At 41.1% G+C, this 21056-nt stretch overlaps 1 protein-coding gene across 2 annotated transcripts in view; it reads left to right on the forward strand.

Annotated features, from left to right (window-relative positions):
• LOC126188200 (uncharacterized) overlaps positions 1-21056 on the forward strand; it is a 318265-nt gene that overhangs the window by 285588 nt on the left and 11621 nt on the right. For both annotated transcript variants that reach the window (XM_049929743.1, XM_049929742.1), the window contains exon 10: positions 15985-16099. In XM_049929743.1, coding sequence (XP_049785700.1) covers positions 15985-16099 — 115 coding nt within the window. The remainder of the gene's footprint in view (positions 1-15984; positions 16100-21056) is intronic.

The raw sequence follows: 21056 nt of genomic DNA on the forward strand, positions 1-21056 counted from the left end.
ATTTTCCATTGACCGGTCTCTCTACAAAATTCTTATCTGCATAGTGAGATAAATGCTAACTAATACCTTTTCTCAGTGTACTTCTTGAATGGGTTGTCCAAATACTTAGATTGTGTAAGGCGCCATGGTGTATGCTTTTTAAAACTATCCCATGAACTACTGTCATTTCAAGGTTTCTTCCTGTTCCATTCGCATATGGAGTGCAGGAAGAATGATTGTTTGAATGCTTCTGTGTGTGCAGTAATTATTCTAACCTTATCCTCACAATCCCTATGTGAGTGATACGTAAGGGCTCGTAGTATATTCCTAGAGTAATCATTTAAATCTAGTTCTTGAAACTTTGTTACCAGGCTTTCTTGGGATACTTTACATCCATCTTCAAGAGTGTTCCAGTTAAGTTTCTTTAATATCCCTGTGACATTCTACCATGGATTAAACAAACCTGTGACTATCCATGCTGCCCTTCTTTGTATACATTCAATATCCCCTGTTAGTCCTATTTGGTATGGGTTCCACACACTTGAATACTATTCTAGAACTGGTCACACAAGTGATCTGTAAGCAATCTCCTTCATAGATTGATTGCACTTTCCTAGTATTCTACCAATAAACCGAAGTCTACCAACTCCTTAACCCACGACTGGACCTATGTGATCATTCCATTTCGTATCCCTACAAAGTGTTACATCCAGGTGTTTGAATGAGTTGGCCAATTCCAACAGTGACTCATTGATATTATAGTCATAGGATATTACATGTTTTGTTTTGTGAAGTGCAAAATTTCCTTCTGAACATTTAAAGCAAGTTGTCAATCTCTGCACTGCTTTGAAATCTCATCAAGGTCTGGCTGAATATTTATGCAGCTTCTTTCAGAAAATACTTCATCATAGATATCTGCATCATCTGCAAAAAGCCTGATTTTACTGTTAATATTGTCTGCAAGGTCATTAATGTATATAACATGAACAGCGAGGGTCCCAACACACTTCCCTGGGGCCAGCCGCGGTGGCCATGCGGTTCTAGGCGCTTCAGTCCAGAACCACGCGACTGCTACGGTTGCAGGTTCGAATCCTGCCTCGGGCATGGATGTGTGTGATGTCCTTAGGTTAGTTAGGTTTAAGTAGTTCTAAGTTCTAGGGGACTGGTGACCTCAGATGTTAAGTCCCATAGTGCTCAGAGCCATTTGAACCACACTTCCCCAGTGCACACCTGAAATTACTTCTACATCTGACAATGACTCTCCATCCAAGATAACATGCTGTGTCCTCCCTACCAAAAAGTCCTCAGCCCAATCACAAATTTCACTTGATACCCTATTATGATCGTACTTTCGACAATAAGCACATAGGTGATGTAATGAGACAAATGCTTTTCAGAAATCGATAAATACAGCACCTACGTGATTGTCTTGATCCAAAGCTTTCAGTATGTCCTGTGAGAAAAGTGTGGGTTGAGTTGGGTTTCACATGATTGACATTTTCGAAATCCTTGCTGGTTGGCACTGTTAAAGATGCCTCATTATGTTTGTGCTCAGAATATGTCCTAAGATTCTACAACAAATCAATGTGAAGGATATTGGATGGTAGTTTTGTGGATCACTTCTCCTATCTTTTTTGTAGTTGGGAGTGACCTGTGCTCTTTTTCCAAGGACTGGGCATGGTTTTTTGTTCAAGAGATCTACAATAGATCATAGTTAGAAGAGAGGCTAACTCAGCCACAAAGTCAGTTTGGACCCTTGCAGGGATTCCATCGGACCCTGGAGCTTTGTTCAGTTTTAATGATTCAACACCACTGACACTCATACTTATTTCATTTCATCTTCTCAGTGGCATGAGGATTAAATTGGGGCAATGTTCTTGGATTTTCCTTTGTAAAGGAACATTTGAAAATGGAGTTAAGCATTTCAGATTTTGCTTTGCTACCCCCAATTTCAGTTCCTGTCTGATTCACTAGGGACTGGACACTAACTTTGGTGCCTATAACAGCCTTTATATACAACCAGAATTTCTTTGGATTCTGTGAAAGATCACTTGACAATATTGTGCTATAATAGTAACTGAAGGCATCACGCATTGCATTCTTGACAGCCAATCGCATGCCTCTGTCTACAGCCCTACGCTTTGTTTTACACTTATTATGCAGTAATCTCTGTTTCTTTACAGTGACTGTATATCATGGAGGGGTCCCTCCCATTATGAACTGTTCTACTGAGAACAGATCTATCCAGTGCATGGTCAACTATTCTTTAAACTTGAGACAGAGTTCCTCTACGTGCTCCTGCCTGTGCTGAAAATTTCAGGTTCCTCATTGATATATGACACTACTATCTAGTTAACTGAACATATATTTCTTTCTGCTTGTTTTGGTTGTCCTTTGTAATTTGGTAATCATTGTTGCCACAGCTACACCATGATACCAGTTTCAATGAGAACATCCTCAAAGAGGACAAGTCTATTTGATGCCTTTTTGGTTACACCAGGAGGGGAGTGTTGGATGATAGAAGGATCCAGTTATCATTTTATGCCCTCCCCCGATACTGATACTAATACTGAGTCTTACCCAAACTGTCTCAAATACAGTTTCAGTTTCTGCCTCAGTTTCTTGTCTGCTGCGACTTCTTGTCTGCGGCAAACTTCTTGTCTGCGGCAAACTCCTTGTCTGCGGCAAACTCCTTGTCTGCGGCAAACTCCTTGTCTGCGGTGATTGTTTTCCCACTCCACTGCATCCCCAACAAGTAACTCAATGCATAATGTATCTTTTTAGAGTCCTCCTACTTCTGTGGTGAGTACATAGAAAATACTCTCAAGAGGTAAGTAGGATGTAATCATACATCACCATCAGGTTTAAATTTCAGAAAATGTTTATATGTTAATACAAATTCATGCTGCTTCCTAATTTCAGTTCTTCCAGTAAGTTACGAGAGTCGTGAGTTCTTACCAGAGACTGGTTTTCTTTAAGTTCCTTTCCTGTTTTTGCTAATTTATCCCATCATCTTGTTAATTCCCTGTTTTGTTGAGTAGCCTCATCTCTAGGAAGTATGATACTATCAAAGTTCTCTGCCTTTTCTCAAAATGTTTCATCTAGTAATTCTTGCACTTTTCCCTCCAGACCATTTTCACTTCTCTGTTTTAATAATTCTGTATGGTTTGTCCCTCTGAGAATTGATCCTTTACGTATTGGCATTCGTTCTCAGTGAAATTATGTAAAAGATTTACATTAGTGTACAATTCTTCAATATGGTCATGTATTTCACGGCTCACCAAATCAGATTACTGTAAAATTTCTGTGTAGATCTCCTCTTTTAATGATGACAGCTTTTATCTAATTTATTACCTAACCTCATTTTGAGTTCTCATTTCAGAACCTCATGAGCTTCCTGAATCTGTTTCTTAGATCTTCTTCTGATTTCTCTTTATTCTTTTCTAGCTTAGTTATACTCCCCTGTCTAGTTAGGTTCTGCCCCTGAGTCTCAATGCCTTTCTGTATTTTCTGATCATTTTCTTCTGTTTTCTTATTACTAGCAAGCATCTCCTCAAACTTCACAAGTTAAATTTCCATATTGGTTCCCTGTCCCTCGGCAGCCTTTTTTCTCATCAACGTAAGTATATTCTGTCTATTGAATTTAAAATTATTGGTGTGTTATACTACTCCCTACACAATGTCATTTTGTTTTACATTTAGCTAATATCATCAGTTAATTTCTTTACTCTATTCACACTACCAAAATAACAAATGTACTTCAAAACTGTATTAACCAATGCTCACCCCAAGATGAGAACTGCATACTTGTGATGAATTTCGCATTATTATTTAACTGTGTGTTGGTGTGCCAATGTGCTGCACACATATCACGTCAATCAGCTATCATGGGCTGCTGGTGTAGTGTAGCTGGCGACCCGGAACTGCCTGGTGCAGCTCGAACTGTATGTTGCTGTAGGCTGCATGCTGAGTCGGGCAGCAGACGTAATATCCATTGACTGGTATCCTGTCACCATACTCCTTTGCCAAACTCTCCAAGACCTCTACGTAACTGTAACAGCCACAGTACTTGTGGAATACATCTTTTTTTTTTATCACACATGCACAGTTCCATAAAAGTGCGCTTTGTTACCATAGCTGATCGCACTTTTTTCTTTAGTCTTTATTAGCACTCTTCCTTTTGTTTCAGATTCTTGGCATAGTTGTTCCTCTCTATTATTTTATCAATTCTTCCCGTGTCTTTATACGACGTATATACAGCTAGAAGTTCTGTTGTCAGTGTTGTTTGCCCTTGGTGATGTAATCTGTTCAAAACAAGTTTGGCTATACAATTTATGCATTATGATTCATTCGCGAGCCCAGGCAGAGGAAAGGGTTGATTTTTATGCTTGGATTGAAACAGAAGGATCAAAAGGATGCAATGTAGTATCCTCTGCTCTATTAGATTTTCTCAGAAACATTGAAGCATCCCAGCCACAAAATGGTCCAAATTAAATTCCATTATTTTCTGACTCCTCTCCCAGTCATAATAAAAATATGATAATGATAGGATCACCCTGTGGCTAAACATGTCTTGGTGCACGGCCAGCACATCTTGGCACAGTGTTACAGCGTCCGGGTTATCTGGATACTTCCCACTGACACCAACCAGCAGAACTCCGGAGATGGGAACTTGCCCTTCAGTATATTCTCTCTTCCCGTTACCCACCAGGCCTCAACCTCCGCTAATTTCAAGTTGCCGCTGCTCGTACCTCACCTGTCATTCAACAACATCTTTGCCTCTGTACTTCCGCCTCGACTGATATCTCTGCCCAACCTCTTTGCATTTACATATGTCTGCCTGTGTCTGTATATGTGCGGATGAATATGTTGTGTGTGTGTGTGTGTGTGTGTGTGTGTGTGTGTGTGTGTGTGTGTGTGTGTGTGTGTGTGTGTGTGTGTTTGTGTTTGTGTGTGTGTGTGCGCGCGCGCGCAAGTGTATACTGTCCTTTTTTCCCCCTAAGGTAAGTCTTTCCATTCCCGGGATTGGAATGACTCCTTACCCTCTCCCTTAATACCCACATCCTTTTGTCTTTCCCTCTCCTTCCCTCTTTCCTGATGAAGCAACCTTGGGTTGCGAAAGCTTGAAATTTGTGTGTGTGTTTTTTATTGTTCTTATCAACATACCAAAGCTTTCGTTTGGTAAGTTACAGCATCTTTGTTTTTATATATAAATATGATAATGATATGCACACTAATGGCCTTCGTGGAAAAAAGCAGAAAATTTATTAGCTGGTACATTAGTTCCCTATTTGTTATCACATCTATAATCCTGACAGTGCATTTGGTAGATTGAACAAAGACTACTTGCAAAAGTAAGATCTTCTTGTACTGGCTGAATACCATAAAGTGCTGGAACAATATGATATCAAGATACTAAATAAAGATTGGGAAGCAATCTCAATTCCAGTGCACTAAAAGCCCTACCATCTAAGCTGCATTTCAAAATAACTGCCCAGCATGTGATGGCCTATGAAAAATCTAAGAAGATGGTATTGTCAGTATCAGACACTTACAATGGAAGTCCTATAGGGTTTGAGGTACAGAAATCCAGAAAATATAGCCAGGAAGTGAGGACTGCAGCTACCTTGGAAAAGAAAGGTCAGCAAAGAAAAGGAAAAGTATGTCTTAAAACTTTCAAGGCATTTGAATGTACCAGAAGGACAATGCTTAAAGTGACCAATAGGTTACCAGTTTAGTTTTGTTGTAGCCGGTAGTTTGTGTTGCATTTAAATAGCATTTGTTGCTTTTTTTGCACTTCTGCTTATCAAACATTTAAGGAAAAGTGTGATACTAAAGTGTTATATTGTAGTGTATTATTTTATTTCTGAGCAAAATGAACAATAAAGTAGCTTCCTCTGTAATTAATATTAAAGATAAAAAAATGGAAAAAATTAATTTGAATGTGTAGATTAAGAAAGCTTTTAACTCTCACTTTTGCATTTATTGACTTTGGAAAATACTTGAAGACTTTGTCCTTCTATTTTGAAATAAACAATGATAATTTTAGAAAAATATACACACACAGTTGGAACTGTTCCTACAAAAGTTATGTAAATGTTAAATTACCTCATTTATGTAATTAGTATTTCAGTGTGATATTTAAAAAAAAATGTTTTTCCCCAAAAATTTACTTTTTTGCATTTATCAAGTTTTAAAAAATGCTCCTCAATTCCTTTTCTTTTGGTGCTGTTAGGCCAGAAGCATTTTGTATTATATTTCAGTACTTACAATGGAGATGATGGTTTGAAAATGGCTATATCATGTCCAAAACTAGTCAACACAAATAAATGATATTTCTCACTGCAACTTCGATAGAATTACAGGTAACAGTTTTAATAACTCCAAGTGTATTTAGTGTGTTTGCAGCTATTTATTGAAATATATTCCTTCCATAAAGTAAATTTCATCATTCTCTGCCAGGCTCCTCTTCTGTAATCTATTTACTGATACAACTTTGTGATGGAAGCTATACAAAAGTTGTACCCTTTGCTCATCCTAACCACACATTTTTACATTACATGCAAGCCGAAAGATGGTAGCCATTTGTCCTTTTTTAATTTTTGTCTGTTTATATAATAGATGAAATGGATACGGAAATACATGATGAGCTAAAACATTATGACCACCAGCTTAATAGCTTGTTTGTCAGACTTTGGGACAAAATAATCACTGATTCTGCGTATCAGGGATGTGACAGTGTGTAGATAGGTTTGTGGAGGTATGTGGCATTAGATGTTTATGCACAGGTCATGTAATTTACATAAATATGGGGCTGCTGATTTGCGTATGCGGTGATGGCGCCTGTTTGCAGCGCAGATGGATTCCATAGGATGTACATTAGGTGAATTTAGTCACTGAGACATCAGCATGAGTTCACTGTAACGCTCCTAAAACCACTATAGGATGCTTCTGGTTCTGAGACACAGTCAGTTATACTGCTGAAAGATAACATTGCCATCAGGGAAAACATCAAGCATGAAGAGATGTAGATGGTTCGCAGCTGTTAGTGTGTCTTTGATTACTACCACAGGTCCCACACAAGCACAGGAGAATGTCTCCCATAGCATAAAACTGCTCCCACCAGCCAGCACCCTTGGCATGCTGCATGTTTCGAGCTGCCGTTCACCTTGGTGATGGCTTTTGTGGAAACAACCATCGACCTAGTGTAAAAACATGTGATTCACTCGAATCAACAGGCCTGGCAGTGCATTATGAGAGGCAAAATGAATATTTGTATTAACCTGTTGCTTATTATGGGTGTAGGCAAGTACTGAAAATTATGCTATGTTGTTCTAAAAAGGGCATGTATGTGAGCATGCACAGAAAAAATTCCAAGAAATGTGATCATTTTTTATCAATGTTGAAATTTTTACATGTCGTAATTGTAGAAACACACACAAATAAGTATGTGCAGAATAACCATAGCAGTTAATGAGAACACTGATCTTAAGTTCCTTACAGAGTCAGTGTAGGCCATGTCCAAACAAGTAACAAGCATTCCAAGAGAGGAATCCAGTGAGCAAATGAATGAACCCTTGCACAGGTTGAGTTGAATTGTAACAAGTTGACTCAGCATGGCACTGATGCAGTAGATGTAGTAACATAGGATTACTGCAGCCGTCTCCTCTTAACGGGGTGACTGTGACATGGTGCACCTCTGGTGTCCCTCTCCTGCAGATTGGGATGGTGCCGCAGCCAGAAAAGTGGCATCTGTATCTTCTGGGACTCTGCCTATGGGTGCCTGCGGAGAAAGTCTCCTGTTGGCTGGCATCAGAGACTAGGGCAATAAGTAACCCTGGTGGTGACAGTCATGTCACAAGGGTATTCCTGCAGGTTAGCAGCCAGCCGTAGGGGGTGCCAACACCAGAGTGAGATTCATTGGACATCCAGGGCCTCGGGAGGGGGGCAGAAGCTGGTCAGTACGGTGCCTGCTGACCATCCAGTGCCACCAGTTGCTGCTGACACTCATCCGCTCTCAACCTCTAAAGCTTGCGCACAGGCTAGAAAAGACATAGGAGGAGGGTGAAGTAGGTTTGAGTGCTCTCAGCATAGAAAATGCATGCAAAAACAGAGAAGGGGGTTCCAAACATGTCAGAGAATGAGAGGTCCTGGGTGCCAGGAGGGAGGAGGGCCCGAGAGCTGTTTGCAGTGGCAGTAGAGGGCAATCTCACACCCATGGATGAAGTTGGTTTTGACAGCAGGCCACCAGCATGTTCTTCCTCTGCAGCATGAAAATTCTCCGACTCCCCAACTGTGAGTGACCACCAGGCAGCAGCACTCACGGCAACCAAAAGCATGTGCTCAGGTGGGGATCCCCGGCATGTAATGCAGTGACTGAGGTGCCCACCGAGGGTGCAGGGCAGGTGCAGGAGATTGAGAACTACACGCGGATGGTGCCCGTGTACCAGTCCAACAAGACTCTTCTCACACCACAGCATAAGAAATGAGAAAATGGATGAGTGCATCTTCAGCCAGGGGTTTCCCTATCTACTTCTTCATCTGCATCTTGAAAGTCAGGACAAGATGTTCCGCCTCCCCACTCGAATGATAGCAGAACAGGGGTGACCTGATGTGGTGAATATTATGTTGTCCACAAAAATCTTAAAAAGTCTGTGAGTTATTGTCTGTTACCAGGGTGTGGAGGCGGCCTTCATCTGAGAAGATACTGGTGAGGCCCCACGCAGTCGATTTCACCGTTGTCAAGCAGCAGTTTATGTTGTAGAGAAAAGGCATCTATGACCACCAACCAGTAAGCATACAAAAAGTGACCCACAAAATTGAAGTGGACATGTTCCCTTGGCAGTGGGGGAGAGTAACATTGCTGTGAGGCAGCCTTGGGACCTATACACTTGAAACAAGCAGCAATTAAATTTTCAGTCTCAGCCTTGATTCCTGGCCAATATGCGTGTCATCAGGCTGACATCTTCGTTTGCGACATGCGACAATGAGCACAGTGTCAGGAGGTGAAGGATGTCCAGCTTGAGGGACGCAGGAATGACCACGCACAACACAGTGTGTTCTACGAGGTGCATTCAAGTTCTAAGGCCTCTGATTTTTTTTCTAATTAACTACTCACGCGAAATTGATGAAACTGGTGTTACTTCTCGACGTAATCGCCCTGCAGACGTACACATTTTCACAACGCTGACGCCATGATTCCATGGCAGCGGCGAAGTCTTCTTTAGGAGTCTGTTTTGACCACTGGAAAATCGCTGAGGCGATAGCAGCACGGCTGGTGAATGTGCGGCCACGGAGAGTGTCTTTCATTGTTGGAAAAAGCCAAAAGTCACTAGGAGCCAGGTCAGGTGAGTAGGGAGCATGAGGAATCACTTCAAAGTTGTTATCACGAAGAAACTGTTGTGTAACGTTAGCTCGATGTGCAGGTGCGTTGTCTTGGTGAAACAGCACACACGCAGCCGTTCCTGGACGTTTTTGTTGCAGTGCAGGAAGGAATTTGTTCTTCAAAACATTTTCGTAGGATGCACCTGTTACCATAGTGCCCTTTGGAACGCAATGGATAAGGATTACGCCCTCGCTGTCCCAGAACATGGACACCATCATTTTTTTCAGCACTGGCGGTTACCTGAAATTTTTTTGGTGGCGGTGAATCTGTGTGCTTCCATTGAGCTGACTGGCGCTTTGTTTCTGGATTGAAAAATGGCATCCACGTCTCATCCATTGTCACAACCGACGAAAAGAAAGTCCCATTCATGCTGTCATTGCACGTCAACGTTGCTTGGCAACATGCCACACAGGCAGCCATGTGGTCATCCGTCAGCATTCGTGGCACCCACCTGGATGACACTTTTCGCATTTTCAGGTCGTCATACAGGATTGTGTGCACAGAACCCAAGGAAATGCCAACTCTGGAGGTGATCTGTTCAACAGTCATTCAGCGATCCCCCAAAACAATTCTCTCCACTTTCTCAATCACGTCGTCAAACCGGCTTGTGCGAGCCAGAGGTTGTTTCGGTTTGTTGTCACATGATGTTCTGCCTTCATTAAACTGTCGCACCCACGAACGCACTTTCGGCACATCCCTAACTCCATCATCACATGTCTCCTTCAACTGTCAATGAATTTCAATTGGTTTCACACCACGCAAATTCAGAAAACGAATGATTGCACACTGTTCAAGTAAGGAAAACATCGCCATTTTAAGTATTTAAAACAGTTCTCATTCTCGCCGCTGGCGGTAAAATTCCATCTGCCGTACGGTGATGCCATCTCTGGGATCTATTGACAATGAACACGGCCTCATTTTAAAACAATGCACATGTTTCTATCTCTTTCCAGTCCAGAGAAAAAAAATTGGAGGCCTTAGAACATGAATGCACCTCATATAGGTAACAAAGTAACACCATCAGTGAGAGTCAGTCTGTGGTACAGCACAAAATAATTACAAACTGAATCTGAGGCATGAGCCAAATGTCATTCCAGCCACCCATGCTGAATGTAATGCCACACTTGGTGAAGTACAGGATCTGAGCTGACCATGTGGGCCAATAATAGGGAACCCAATCACCGTCCATTGAGCTTAGTCTTTGAGATAGAAACAAAGCACTTTTTGTTGGTTGAATCTGGGGGCCAAGACCCATTGGGAAGTGGCAGAGGGCATCAACATTCGAGTGCTGGGCCATTGGGAAAAAGTAGATCTCGTAGTGATAACAACTGAGAAACAGAGCCCACCATTGAAATGTGTGTGCCCTCTTGTCTGCCAGAGGTGCGGCCGAGCTAAAGCGGAAAACTTAATGTTTATGGTCCATAACCAGGTGAAACTTGATACAATAGAGAAACACATGAAACTTCTTGATTACAGAAATAACTGTGAGGCCTCCTCCTTGATTTGCGAGTAAATTTCTATGCCAAGTTGAGCGTCTTCAAGGCAAAAGCAGTTGGCCATTCCAAACCACCGTATTACATTGAGACAGCACAACCCCCATGCTGTCCTGCGATGCATTGATAGAGACAAGAAACTGGTGACCTGGCTGACGTATGGCTAGGCATAGAGCAGAATGCAGATCACTTTTCAGTTTCCAGAACACTTGTTCTCAGGTGGTCATCCTAGCAAATGATGTTCCATTCTTGAGTATTTGATTGAGAGGCGATGCTACTGTAGCTGCCTGCATCATGAACTTGTAGTAATAGGTGACTTTACATAAAAATAGCTGGAGCTCCCTCACATTATTAGGACGTGGGCTTCAGTAGTTGCAGCATGACTGTTTGTCGGTCGTATCCCCTGATGGGAAATAACGTGCTTGAAGTATTCGGTAAGATGTTGGAAGAAATACGACTTATCCGAATTGCACTAGAGACCCGCATCCCACAAGATCTGTCACAAAAGATTGTCCTTGTTTGTAGGACCTGTGATGACAACATCATCAAGGTAGTTGATACAAGATAGAAGTACACTTATAATAACCAAATCATTTTAATGAAAAAACGGATTATAAGTTCCATATAAAGTCTGCGTACACAACTAGGATGAGTCCAAACAAGTAACAATCATCCCAAGAGTGAAGTCCAGTGAGCACATTAATGAACCATAACAGAATTAGGAGCAGAGCCCTCCACTCCAGGATTATGAAAAGTAGGTTGCTAGTCCAATTTGCAAGCGCGTTGGCTGCATGCGCCAACCTTGCTGTGATGTTATCGTTGCTGTTTGATTGCCTAGCACCTGAACTAATGCTGTCAGGTGCCAACACAGGTAAGCTGAATCATGACAAGAACTGTGTCTTGTTATGTTTAAGGCCAATGTGTCACTTGTGGTGTATATATGGTAACATAGGATTATCACAGTAATTAAATTAGTAAGTGGGTTATTATTTGAGGGCTGTACATTATTTATTGATAGCGATTACATGAGTGTTCTTTTGACAGAAGATCTTTTGAAAAGAAACACATTTAACTGCAGTAGTGCCAGAGTAAAAAAGGAATTTCTGCTGCAACAAGCAAAATCAAAAACAAAAATGGGGTGTCATTATAATGTTTGAAAATTGTAGTGACATTACTTTTTTTAAATGGGCTGACAGAAGACCAGTGTGTATACTGATTACTTGTGAGAAGCACAGATGTAAAATTGTTCAAAGGAAAAAAGAGAAACTGAAGCCTGATGCTGTGGTTTTTGTAGTAATGCAAAAAGTGTGTCGCTTTATCCAACCATTTGGCATCTTACCATCATTATTCACAGAAAACCATTACATGGCATAGAAAAATTATTATACAATTAACTTTCAGCACTTGCCTAATAAATGCATGGTATATAAATCAAAGATGAGATAATAAACAAATTAATATCTCACAATTTAGAGAACAAATCACTGATATCCTTTTGACCAATGTTCATCATTTTGAACAAATGGATAATGAAAAGCAAATACCTTCAAAAACCAATTCACATTTTCTTGAATCATATAAAGAGCCTGCTAGAAAGTCAATAAAAAGATGTAAGGAATGTTACAACAGTTATATAGAAAAAAGGTAGATATTATACCACAAAGAAAGCTAAAAGGATAACGACTTACTGCCAGTGTTGTGGAGGCAGCCAGCACTCTCTTTGAAATGCCATCAAACATTGCACATAAACAATAAAATAAGTTTATAATATTCAAGTATTATATTTGTACAATCAAGTTTTTGTTTGTTATATTTATATTGTTATGTTTAGTTAAGTTTATAACACAGAATTGTATTGTTTTTACTATTGAAATTTTGTTAGGTATGTATATAATATTATGTTTATTTATGTTTATAATATTCAGATGAAATAAAATAACTTCTTTTAATTGATACACATTAAATTTTCATTAATGAAATTTTAAATTACGTGGCAATTCCCCCCCCCCCCCCCCCCCCCCCCCCCCCCCCCCGCCCCCTCAGCTGTCTGACAAAACATTCATTTGTGAACCACCGGTGGTACACTCTGCCTGATAGGCAACTCCAGTGTGAGCCGCTGGAGGCAGAGCCTCTTTAATCGTACAAGGAGAAGGTGCACTTAGTTTGGCCATGATGTCAGACGGAAGATGGCTGATATACTCATTTGAGTATGCATCTTGTTCTTTATGATTTATGAGGGGAAGTGTATGGTACTACAAATTTGATAACCTGTTTAGCTCTGTGTTTGTATTTGAGTGGGATTGGAGGGAGAGCCTCTCTCTGCCCATTGCTCTAGAAAGGACTGCAGCTGGGCCTTGAACCCACATTGACATACTCAAACATTACACCTCCCATCCCCTCCCCTCCCCCCCCCCACCCTCCCTCCCTCCCACACACACACACACACACACACACACACACACACACACACACTTTTCTGTGATCTGATCAAAATAATGGCATATGTTGAGAGGACAGTGCTACCGACATGAGCCACTAATTTATTAGCCAGTGTGAACTGTGATCAGCGTGGCCTGTGTGAAGTGTCCATGTTGGAGTAGAGGCCAAGAGGAAGTGGAAAAACTGGCTGGTGATCTGTTGCGGGTCATGTTTGAAGTCGGAGATGCAGTCGTAGAGTCCACTCTTGTTGTGCCAAACTCGTGAAGGGAAAAAGTGATGAAGTTGTCGGTGACAGTTGGAGAGGAAGAGTGGGAATGGTCGGACATCAGGTGGGAGTCAACTGACGTCTGTCAGAAGGTGGTACATCAGAACTGGGACGAGAAAAAGGTGGAAGTCCTATGGAACACTCCCCATAGTCTGGGTTGATGAGAAGATCACATTCATGTGCACAATCAGAGATGTAAAATCTGGTAGCAGTAGTTGTCAGTGGAGTGATTCACTGCCATGCAGAACAAGAGGTGACTAGGGTAGTCTTCTCAAATGGATGAACTTGTTGCAAGTACTATTGGGTAGTCACAAACTGGGTGACAGAGACACGTAGTGTCGGCAAACTGCTCCCACCTGGATATGTCAGCACATTGGCTGTGGTCATTCGGCACACAGTCATTTGTTTTGGCAGGTGAAGTTCACTGTGATTAGCAGCAATAGTGATGTGTTTTGCTTCATGCTGATAGGGATTCTGCTTGGGTGTGACATAGTCAGCTGTGTGTGGCAACTGCGTGGGTGTGGCAGTGTTGACAATGTTCTGCGCAGGTGAAAGCACAGCGGTGTTTTGCACAGGGCTTGGCACATCACAGATGGGGACATTCTATGCAGGCACGAAGTGGGTTTTTTGAGGTATGAAAGTTGTTACTCCGGCCAAGCACAGTGAAGTCAGAGTTGGATGTGATCGGGTGAAGTTTTTGGTTGAAGTCAGTTGGGCTCAGCCACTGCAAAGAAGGAAGGACGCCGAAGCTGATACTGTGATTCATGGCCACCAGCATTTTCGTCAACAGTGGTAATATGTTTTCTGTATTTGGTGCAATGTTCTTGATGTAATTGTACAGTTGCAACACCACTAGTTAGAAGTACATGTTCACAATTGCAGGCCAGGTGTGAGGCTGTCCAGATGAAACTGGGTGTTTGCGTTTAAAATCTGAGCAACCTGTGGCACCAAGGATGAATCGAACAAATTTTGCAGGTGCTGCAGAAGATGCAGTGTCCAGGGCGAACAAATGTGAATCCATACAGCCAGAGTGTTGCAGTTCATCCTTTGCGTGTTATTTCTGCGAGGCGGGTACTGCAATGATGTCCCACAGTAGATTGTTTGGTTCTTTTACTTATTCTGGACTAGCATCCTACATTGAACCTCAGTAGTGGAGCATCTCACTTGCACAATTGTGTGTATAGACGGTCGAAGAGTTGGTTGAGGAGCATTGTACTGTCCAGAACAGATGTCGTTGGTGTGCATGCGAATTTCAGCATACGTCAGGTGCGCAGAGATCACATTGTCGTAGGTTAGCAACATATCAGTGTGAAAATTACCTTGTATGCAGTCATTGCAAATTTTTGGAGTCACCAATGTAGGTATTTATCCTTATACTCGTTAGAGGTAAGAGAAGTAACTCAACAATAAGAAACAACATCAGCTTTATTGTCTGAATAAACTGTGTATACAAGCGCAGAAGCATATGCCACAAAGACGCAGCACAGACTGCCGTCCAAAGATCATAGAGCTGTCATTGTAGATGCTTGGTGGACTATAAATAGATGCAACATAATCAATTCCTCGTTCCGCTTATATGTCAGCCCTTCACAATCTGTTAAATGTTGGTTCTTGACATCAGCATTTCATTTTACGTATATAATAAATATTTCCTCTTTAGATAATATTCTACAAGACTTCAGACTTCATTTAAGTCATTTATTAACACACAATGTTTAAATGGCACAGAAGTGCTCTCCTTGGACCTTCATTAACAACTGGAAACTTGTATTTCAGAAACATACGAGATTCAACATTAGCAATAGTTGATGATGTCATTCAAGAATGCTTGGAGGTATTGCACACCTCATGGTCATTTTCATTGGCTTCCTCTCACTTTCACACAGAGAAAGGGGCATGCAGACTTAGCTCTCCACTTGCCATTCATTATACTTTGCTCATTAATCATGCACAACTTCGATCGTTATTCATGCCCAATACACTGCCATACTGCTCCACTGAAAAGAAGATGAAAATTACAAACTGACCAGAATAAACCTATAAAGTTAATGACACAGTATCTGAGACAACAGCCAGTTTATCTCTTTTGATAAATCAGTGCCAATAACTTGCACACTTATAACATGAGAAAAGAGAAATGTCAGTCTAAATCTTCATTACCAGCAGAGCATATGAAGGTGGAGGCACTGATGATTACACTTTACTCATCCTACAAAATAACAGAAATCATCATTATAAGCACCATGTGGAAACAAATATTAAGAAGACACTACTAATATCTAACACAGAGGTAACAAAATAGTTGATGTATTCCTTCCTCTTGCTGTAAATGTTGTTGCTCATATCTCTTTCTCCTGCATAATATTATGAGAGAGTTTAGCTTTTAATACACATGTGAGAATCTAATTTTCCCTTATTTTTAGGAAAGTCCACGTTCTTCGACATCAAGAATTCCGCTTACTGAGCCACAAGATGGAAATACCACCAGATCAGCTAGTGACAATGTAAAATTGTCTCTTCAAGAAACACTTACAAGAGGTACCTGCTATTCTGTGGTCATCTTAATGAATGTATCTCAGATAGTTATTTAAATATGGAAATACAGAATAAAATTTATTGTTACATACTTTAAAAACTGTTGTTTATCTTGTTTCAATTTATCACAATTACTAAGTGCAGTAGCCAGTTTTTTTATCTGTCAAAGTGTGAAGCCTTGATCACCATACCTAATACAGCTAACCATTCTGTAAAATAATCATAAATCATGCTTCCTTTTATCTGTACATATATTATACAGATGTTAGCTCCAGGTTGTTGTTTTCCTGTGGCACGGGTTGTGCGGTGGCTTGGTGTAATGTTAAGCTGAGTAGAGTCTCTCCTTTTTTTTTTTTTTTTTTAAGAAGCTGTTGCGATGATAACCACCAGTTTTCTGGGTCTGAAAAAAAATTGTTGTGCTGGGGGTTTTCTCTTTTTTCTATCACCTCGCGCAGGACTCGTCGTTTCTATTTAAAAAATTTTTGAATTCGAATTTACCAGGAGAAACTTTCCACTTCAATCTCAGGTCACTATACCACCCTTTCCCTTTGGGTTCCAATCTACGTAAGGGTTGATACTATGAAAACATGTTCTTCCTCATCCTTGGGTAGGTGCGGCCCCTTCCATGTATACTAAACTATGGTACAGGTCAATCCCCTTTTTGGTGCCCCTGCCCGCACAGTATAGGTCAGCCTCCTCTGCATCTGCCTACCTGCCTCTCTTTCTCTCATTTCATTTATATCGGAGGAGCCCTCCCTATCTTCTCTAACAATGATTCATAGTCTTGCCTCTTTCGTACTCCTCTGCACACTATTTTATTTAAAATTTCCTGGTAAAATTTCTATCTACCTCTCCTTTCCTCCTCCTGAGTCCTTCAGCCCACCTGCTTAAATTCTTCGCTTTTTCATTGCTTACAGCTCACTTATATAGCCGTAAAACTAAATATGTTTCGTCCATGATTGTAACTTTATTTCTTTTCTTCGGGCTGTACGGTCTCCACAATCCTATTATTCATCAGAAACTTATTTGACTCGATACCTCTGGCTTAATATCTATTTCTTTTTATCTCCATTCATATTACTTTGTACTACTATAGCTAAGAACACAGGTGGATATACACTTCGCCCCCCCTTGTTCCTTTAGCTTAAGCTTACTATACCATTTCACTTGAGATGTGCAACCGTCATTACTTAGCACATGTGCTTGAGCGCTTCCTGAGCACTACTTCCCCCCTTATCTGTGACGGTTGTTACATCTCCCTGTGTATTACTTGTCTGCGTCTTCGTATTTAATCGTTTGAGTGTGGAAGTGTGATCGTGCGTCCTGATTCTTCGGCCCACTAAGGTTCTTAGTTGAAGATTTATAGAAATTACAGAAAAGAGAAGGACTTCAGCGATAGAAGTATATGAATGTGGACAGAGGGAAAGATAGATTGGTACTCTTAAGAGAAGTAAGAAAGGAAATAACAGAATTGATTGCTAAGATTGAAGAAAGAAAGAAGACAGCCCCAAAGACAGGAAACCCTTCCCACCCCTCTTCCCCAGGATCCCCACTTTGCCGGCACTTAAGTGAGAAGCCGGAGGAGGTATGATGTTCAGCGTCTCCTGCAGAACAGACATTCTCACTGTCGCCTTTGAAGTCCCCGAAGAAAAGATCTTAGCAACTCCTATGGAACGGCAAATGATGAAGAACCGGTCACACTTGTTTGCAAGGGTTGTATGAAGGGTGTGGTGTGTAGGTCGTGTCTGTGCCTATGCTACCCACCCCTTTCAGAACTAGATATAAACCCTCCCCAATCACATCACACTTTACAAAAAGTATAAAACATTCTATAAAAATAGAAATTATATACACTATTATCAAATAGTTATTCAGTTAGTCACTTCACTCTATATTTCATACACATGTTCAGTTTATGTTATCTAGGTATCATTCTTCCTAAACAGTACCATCATATTATATCTACTGTTATAATGTTACCCTGTTGGTTTTATCTCATGCTTAGAGGTTACTGTTTATTGTGACTCTTTAAATTAGTCATAATCATGTAGTCATAATTGGTCTCGTTTAATACTAATATGATAGGACAGCTTAAGGGCTATAAATAGATTACTAGTCGAAGATTTGAAGGGAGTTCAGTGTAGGAAAACTAATGTGGAAGTAATACCGAACCCAACTCGGGAACCGGTGGACGTCACTCCGCCCGTTGACACAGAACGTCAACGTCCCTGGGGTTTTTTTTACATATCGTTTTATATCCGTATCATTATACATTCCCTTTTCCTCTCCCGTCACAGGATCTACTAAATATAGGGTTTTTTGGTGTTCCTCCCTGTCTGGTTTGAATTTAGGAAACTGTCTCGACAAGCCTGTTGATCCCCATTGCAAATCAGTTATCATGTCCTCATTTAATATAATATTTTGGGAAACTGTGCCTTTCTCTAGGTTCTCCTGCATAAGCTTGAATTCTTCCCTCAAAGTTTTTAAGTCTTTCTTGGTGTTATCTAAATCGGAAGTTACTATAGGCGAAGAGATATCAACACTTCGTTTCTCTTCAACCTTTCGTCCTATTAATTCTTCTACTTGTTTTTCTAAGCCATTCAAATTTATAAGCTCTGCAGTCATTAACTTTTCTTTAAAGTTCTGTTCTATGGTTTCCACCCATGGTTTGACCCCTGAAATTTGCACCTGTACTAGGGGGAGCAACTTATCTTGTTTCTGGACATTGGTTTTTAGCGTAGTTAATTCTCATTCGACCACGTCAAATGTAACATTACATACATTTTTCAAAGAGTCATATTGTTCGTTAAATTGTGTTTCCAAATTACTACATTTACAGTCTACATCATATTCTAATTTTTGAACTAACCCTTTTAGATGAGTTTCATTTCTTTGTTCTAAGTCCTTAAATAAAATATCTGACTGTTCACTCAGGGATTCGGACAATTCTTTTTTCAATTCTTTTTTCCATTCTTGCATCTGATTACTTAGGATATTAACTTGAGCCTCTAGTTTCGTGTTTTGCAAATCTAACTTAGAGTTTAATTCTGCCTTCAGTTCGTCCTGTTTTGTGTTCTGTGATTCAAACTGTGCTTTGATAAACCTCATTAATTTGCCTAAATCTGGCCCCTGTTTTTCAATTCCCGTAGCCCCAACAGACTCTACAGATTGATGTTCTTTTTCCATTGCATTTTGTTTTGCCTTTAATCTAGTTATCATTAAAAATACACTCACTTATTTCCAAAACCCCCCACACTTCTCAAACAATCAAAGGTCAGTAGTAGCTCACCCGGCATCGGTGGAAGGTGGCGTCGGCACCAGTGTACGGCGGCGTCAGCGTCGATGGACTGCGGTGTTTGCATAGGTGGACGGCAGCACAAGCTTTTGCGGACAGCTGCATCGGCGATGGTATAATGGTGTTGGTGTACGGCGGCGTTGGAGGTGGTGGATGGCGGCATCGGCGTAGGTAGATGGCAGTGTCAGTTTTTGTGGATGGCGGCATTGGTGTGCAGTGGCGTCAGCATTTGTAGACGGCATCGTCGGCAATTTGAGGCTAACTGCAGTGTTGTGCGATTTTCTTGATCCCTTAATCATTTGACCATTTATCAACACAATATTTCTGGATAAGTATCGTGGAATTGCTCTTCAGCCTCGCTGTTATCGGTTGCTATGGCAACTCCCAACTGTTCTTTTTTCCTTATAGCTTCTTCTTTAATATTTCCCCTTCTTTCTCGGGTCCTTTCTTTTTATGGTCACCACGTTCTTTCAGTGGCCCGGTGTAATAAGCTCTCTCTATACAGCTTAAGCATTTTCGTGGACTTACTTGTTGAAGAATGCTGGTTCTGCTTTCTTGCAGCGCCGATGTCTTCTGCTAGCACTGGACGCTTCTCCGAAGATTTCACTGCTAGGAAGGGGAAGTTTTCACTCTCTCACTCTCTCTCTTCTTATTTAAAAAATACGCTACTCTTGGAATATCATTCAATGTACCAGAACATATTTATTTCCACTTTGTACAAAAAAGCAACTAAACTTTATGACGTAAGCCCACACATTACCGGGCACCCAGAAGCAGTTAATTACACATTTTTAAAACAATTAATACGTAAGCTTTTATCGTGGCTGACTATCCACGTCCAGTCCACATACTCTCAACAGCAGTTCAACGTCTAATAAACAGTCACTATTTCGAGTCTCTCCATTTGTTTTTTAACAGTACAATGCTACATTACTCTTTGCAGCCGGCCACGGAGCTTCCAGGCCGTATTTGTTTATTCTTGGCAGCGCCGACGAATTATCTCCCTTCCAGTTTCGCCTGCACAAACAATAAATGGGTGCAGTATCCCATGCTCATCTTTACGCCCTGCTTTAAAGTAACAAGTGTTCAAAACAGCTGAAATACAAGTGTCTCCAGACTTTCGCAAAATTATGGGGGCACTACAGTTGGCATTGTAAGTGGCATATCGATGGACTAGGATGATGTTGAGGTTGAGTGGGAGATGGAACATCACTCTAGGAGGGATGGGAAGAATCTTGGGTAGGATGTCCCTTATTTCAGGGTTTGATTATAGAAAACCGTAGCTCTGTTGAAAGATGTGATTCAGTTGTTCTAGTTCAGAGTAGTACTGGGTGACAAAGGGGGATCTCTTTTGTACCTGGTTCTTCGGGGTGGTACGAGGAATTGGGGGCGCGAGGGGGGGTGGGGGGCACTACAATTGTAGTGTGAGGACAGAAAGTTGGAAAGTGTAGGTCTTACGGGGAGCGTGCCAGAGGTAAGTCCCTGCAGTCGCACTATCGTCTGTGTGCTCGGTGGCTCAGTCGGAGAATGCATCTGCCATGTAAGTAGGAGGTTGCGGGTTCGAGATCCGGTCGGGGTACACATTTTTTAACTGTCCTCGTTGATATTTATGAACTCCTGTAAACAGCTAAAGGTCTAGACTTCATTATAATTTCATTCTTCGAG

This window comes from Schistocerca cancellata, chromosome 5 (assembly GCF_023864275.1).
Source record: "Schistocerca cancellata isolate TAMUIC-IGC-003103 chromosome 5, iqSchCanc2.1, whole genome shotgun sequence".
NCBI lineage: Eukaryota > Metazoa > Arthropoda > Insecta > Orthoptera > Acrididae > Schistocerca > Schistocerca cancellata.